At 43.6% G+C, this 2,500-nt stretch overlaps 1 protein-coding gene across 2 annotated transcripts in view; it reads left to right on the top strand.

Annotated features, from left to right (window-relative positions):
* LOC138008388 (F-actin-monooxygenase mical1-like) overlaps window positions 1-2,500 on the top strand; it is a 37,469-nt gene that overhangs the window by 20,478 nt on the left and 14,491 nt on the right. For both annotated transcript variants that reach the window (XM_068855709.1, XM_068855708.1), the window contains exons 13-14: window positions 1-1,304; window positions 1,830-1,948. The exon at window positions 1-1,304 is cut by the window's left edge and continues 61 nt beyond it. In XM_068855709.1, coding sequence (XP_068711810.1) covers window positions 1-1,304; window positions 1,830-1,948 — 1,423 coding nt within the window. The remainder of the gene's footprint in view (window positions 1,305-1,829; window positions 1,949-2,500) is intronic.

The following is a 2,500-nucleotide window of genomic DNA, read 5'->3' as shown; positions in this document are numbered from 1 at the left end:
CAGTAGCTTGTTCAAGAACGTCGAGTTTACCATCGACCCCGATTCGAAAGAAACCGTCGCTTTTAAGGATAAACAGGACAGCGGCCCTCCCAAAATGAATGGTTACCACGAAGACAAGGAAATCATCGACAAGGGAGAAGATCGTCCCAGCGTTAGACACGAACGGTCCAATTCCGTTGGGAAATTTAAGAAGCTGGAGGCTCGTCCTCTGAGGAGATCAAGCATTGCGTCTGTGCGGAGGTCAGACAAAACAGTCCGAGAAAAGGGAAAGGGATACACGTTTAATGACGAACTAGGTGAAGAAGACTCCAGTAAGCACAAACCTCCACAGCTTAAGGTGTCATTGCGAGGTGAAGCACGAAAGACGGAGGATTACGAGCGTCCGTTAACACCAGGTGTTGATGGAGGGGTCCCCAGGGAAGTCTTTGTGGATATCAATTTGGATGACTCATCTCCAGAGGAGAGAAAAAAGAAAGACAGAGATGAAAGGCACAATGTCATTGATGCCGTCAAGAGTGCGGCGGCTGGGAAATCGTGGCTAAGAAAACAGGACGCACAGGAAGGAATGGTTCAAAAGCTTGGAACGGTGGAAAGACGGAAAGTAAAGCAGCGGCGTGCTATGTATCCACCATTATCGACGTTTTTCAATCCAGATGATAAACAAACTCAGAAAGCGCTTGAAGAAATAAGTCAAATTGCAAACGGAAAGGAAAACATGCACGTTAAAGTTGTTGACATTGCAATTGATGATGTAACTCCTTCTCTTGCTTCTGACGAGAAATCCGCTGAACAGGTTAAGCCTGGATCCAGGGCAGTTTCTATCCCAACCGCTAATGAACCGAAATCTCCTCCCAAATTTCCGCAGACATCACCTCCAAATTACAAGCCGAAGAAGCCTGCTGGTGCTCTTGTCGCCTCTCGAGCGGCGAGATTGACAAATTTGATCGCTAACGACTTCCGTCCTCCAACGGTCAAAGATAAGTGGACTGAAAGGGAAGAATGGAAAAAGCCTCCTTCACCTGTTGAAAAGGTGGAACCGGAAATCGAGAAACTCAAAATCGAGGAAAAACCTGCGCCCGCGGGTAGTCCCGGTGCCCAGCGTCGTTCCTTACCCAGAGTTCCTGCGGAGGAACCATACCACTCGACAAAGGAAACAACGAAGATCGCCTTGGCCAAACAAAAAGCGCCTGGAAAAACCAAGTTTCATTTCCGGAAAGGCAAAAAGGGAAAGAAAAAAACTGAAAAGGAAGATATGGGGTTTGTTGTCGTGGACTTGCAGGATGGAATAACCACGCCCGAGAGAGGTATGTAGAAAATTTATTTTAATATGAAGATCCTGTTAAATGAAAAACGTCGCTTGTTTCTAGACTCTTAAAGAGGTTACATGCCTCTGGGCTTAATCAAGAAAGGGTCATTGGGAACCGTAAGAGGTTGACTCCTTTGGTCAGACCACTTAACTGGGTTTTGTGGGTATTCCGCAATTTGGGCTTCCTCATAGTATTATTGGGATGTTAATTGTTGAAAATGGTTTGGAAGAATAGAGAAATGTAGTATCAAGCCTAAGGCTGAAATTTGCTTTTTGCCCCATATCTAATTTTAGATCGTGTCCATGCTGCAAGGGTTATTTCATCTCTTGTTCCCATGACCTCGCGGGCCATCTCACATCATCTGACCAATGAGGTGTCGACTTTGATATAACCGCGCAGTATAACACGGAACTACGGATAGATTTTAAATAATTTTCATCGGAATGGGCCAAAATATAGGAGATTCGCTTTCAGAGTCTTCTTCAGAGTCAATACTTCACCATTTTTTCATTTGTTTTATAGAAGGTATTGAAAAACGACATGAAGATGATGAAGGAGTATTTTCAGAGTCAAGTGAAGATGACCTCATCGCCGGCGATAGTCCAAAGCTCCAACGAACAAACGCCAGACGCTTCGGAATGGTAAACTTAGTGCCTTTACTTTCCTTAAAGTGCCACTTTGACCAAAAAATCAATGCATATTTTTCTTTGGATTTCAAAAATATGTTAACTTAACTCTAAGCGACCAAAGTTTTAAGCCTTGATTTAAGAAGACACCTGTTTGTTTTATTTTAACTGGAAGTTTCCTATTTTATGGTCCGCCGTTACTTACTCTGAGATATTGAGAGAGCTGGATCGACGATAAATGACGTCAAAGGCTCAGTAGTTTAAGAATGCCATGGGTGTTTATGCAGCACGGGAGTTTTGGGCTTTCATTCCTTTAAACACGAACACGCACTATAAAAGGGTGCGCTTCACGCGCTGCTTTTGTTCGAACTCATTCAAGCACGACTGATTCATTATCCAAGATGGTGATCAACAAACAGCAAAACAGAAACGGAAGCCCAAAAAGATATTCTAGCGCGAAAAAATTAAAGGAGAACTGTGAAGAAGTCGTGGATACATTACTTACAAAATGGAAGTTCTGTTGCGATCAGTTGCTTTCTGACCTTGTTAGCAAACAATTACTTCGTG

The sequence above is a fragment of the Montipora foliosa genome, chromosome 6 (assembly GCF_036669935.1).
Source record: "Montipora foliosa isolate CH-2021 chromosome 6, ASM3666993v2, whole genome shotgun sequence".
NCBI lineage: Eukaryota > Metazoa > Cnidaria > Anthozoa > Scleractinia > Acroporidae > Montipora > Montipora foliosa.
The sequence above is the reverse complement of the archived record's forward strand: the minus strand, read 5'-3'. Positions and strand labels throughout refer to the sequence as shown.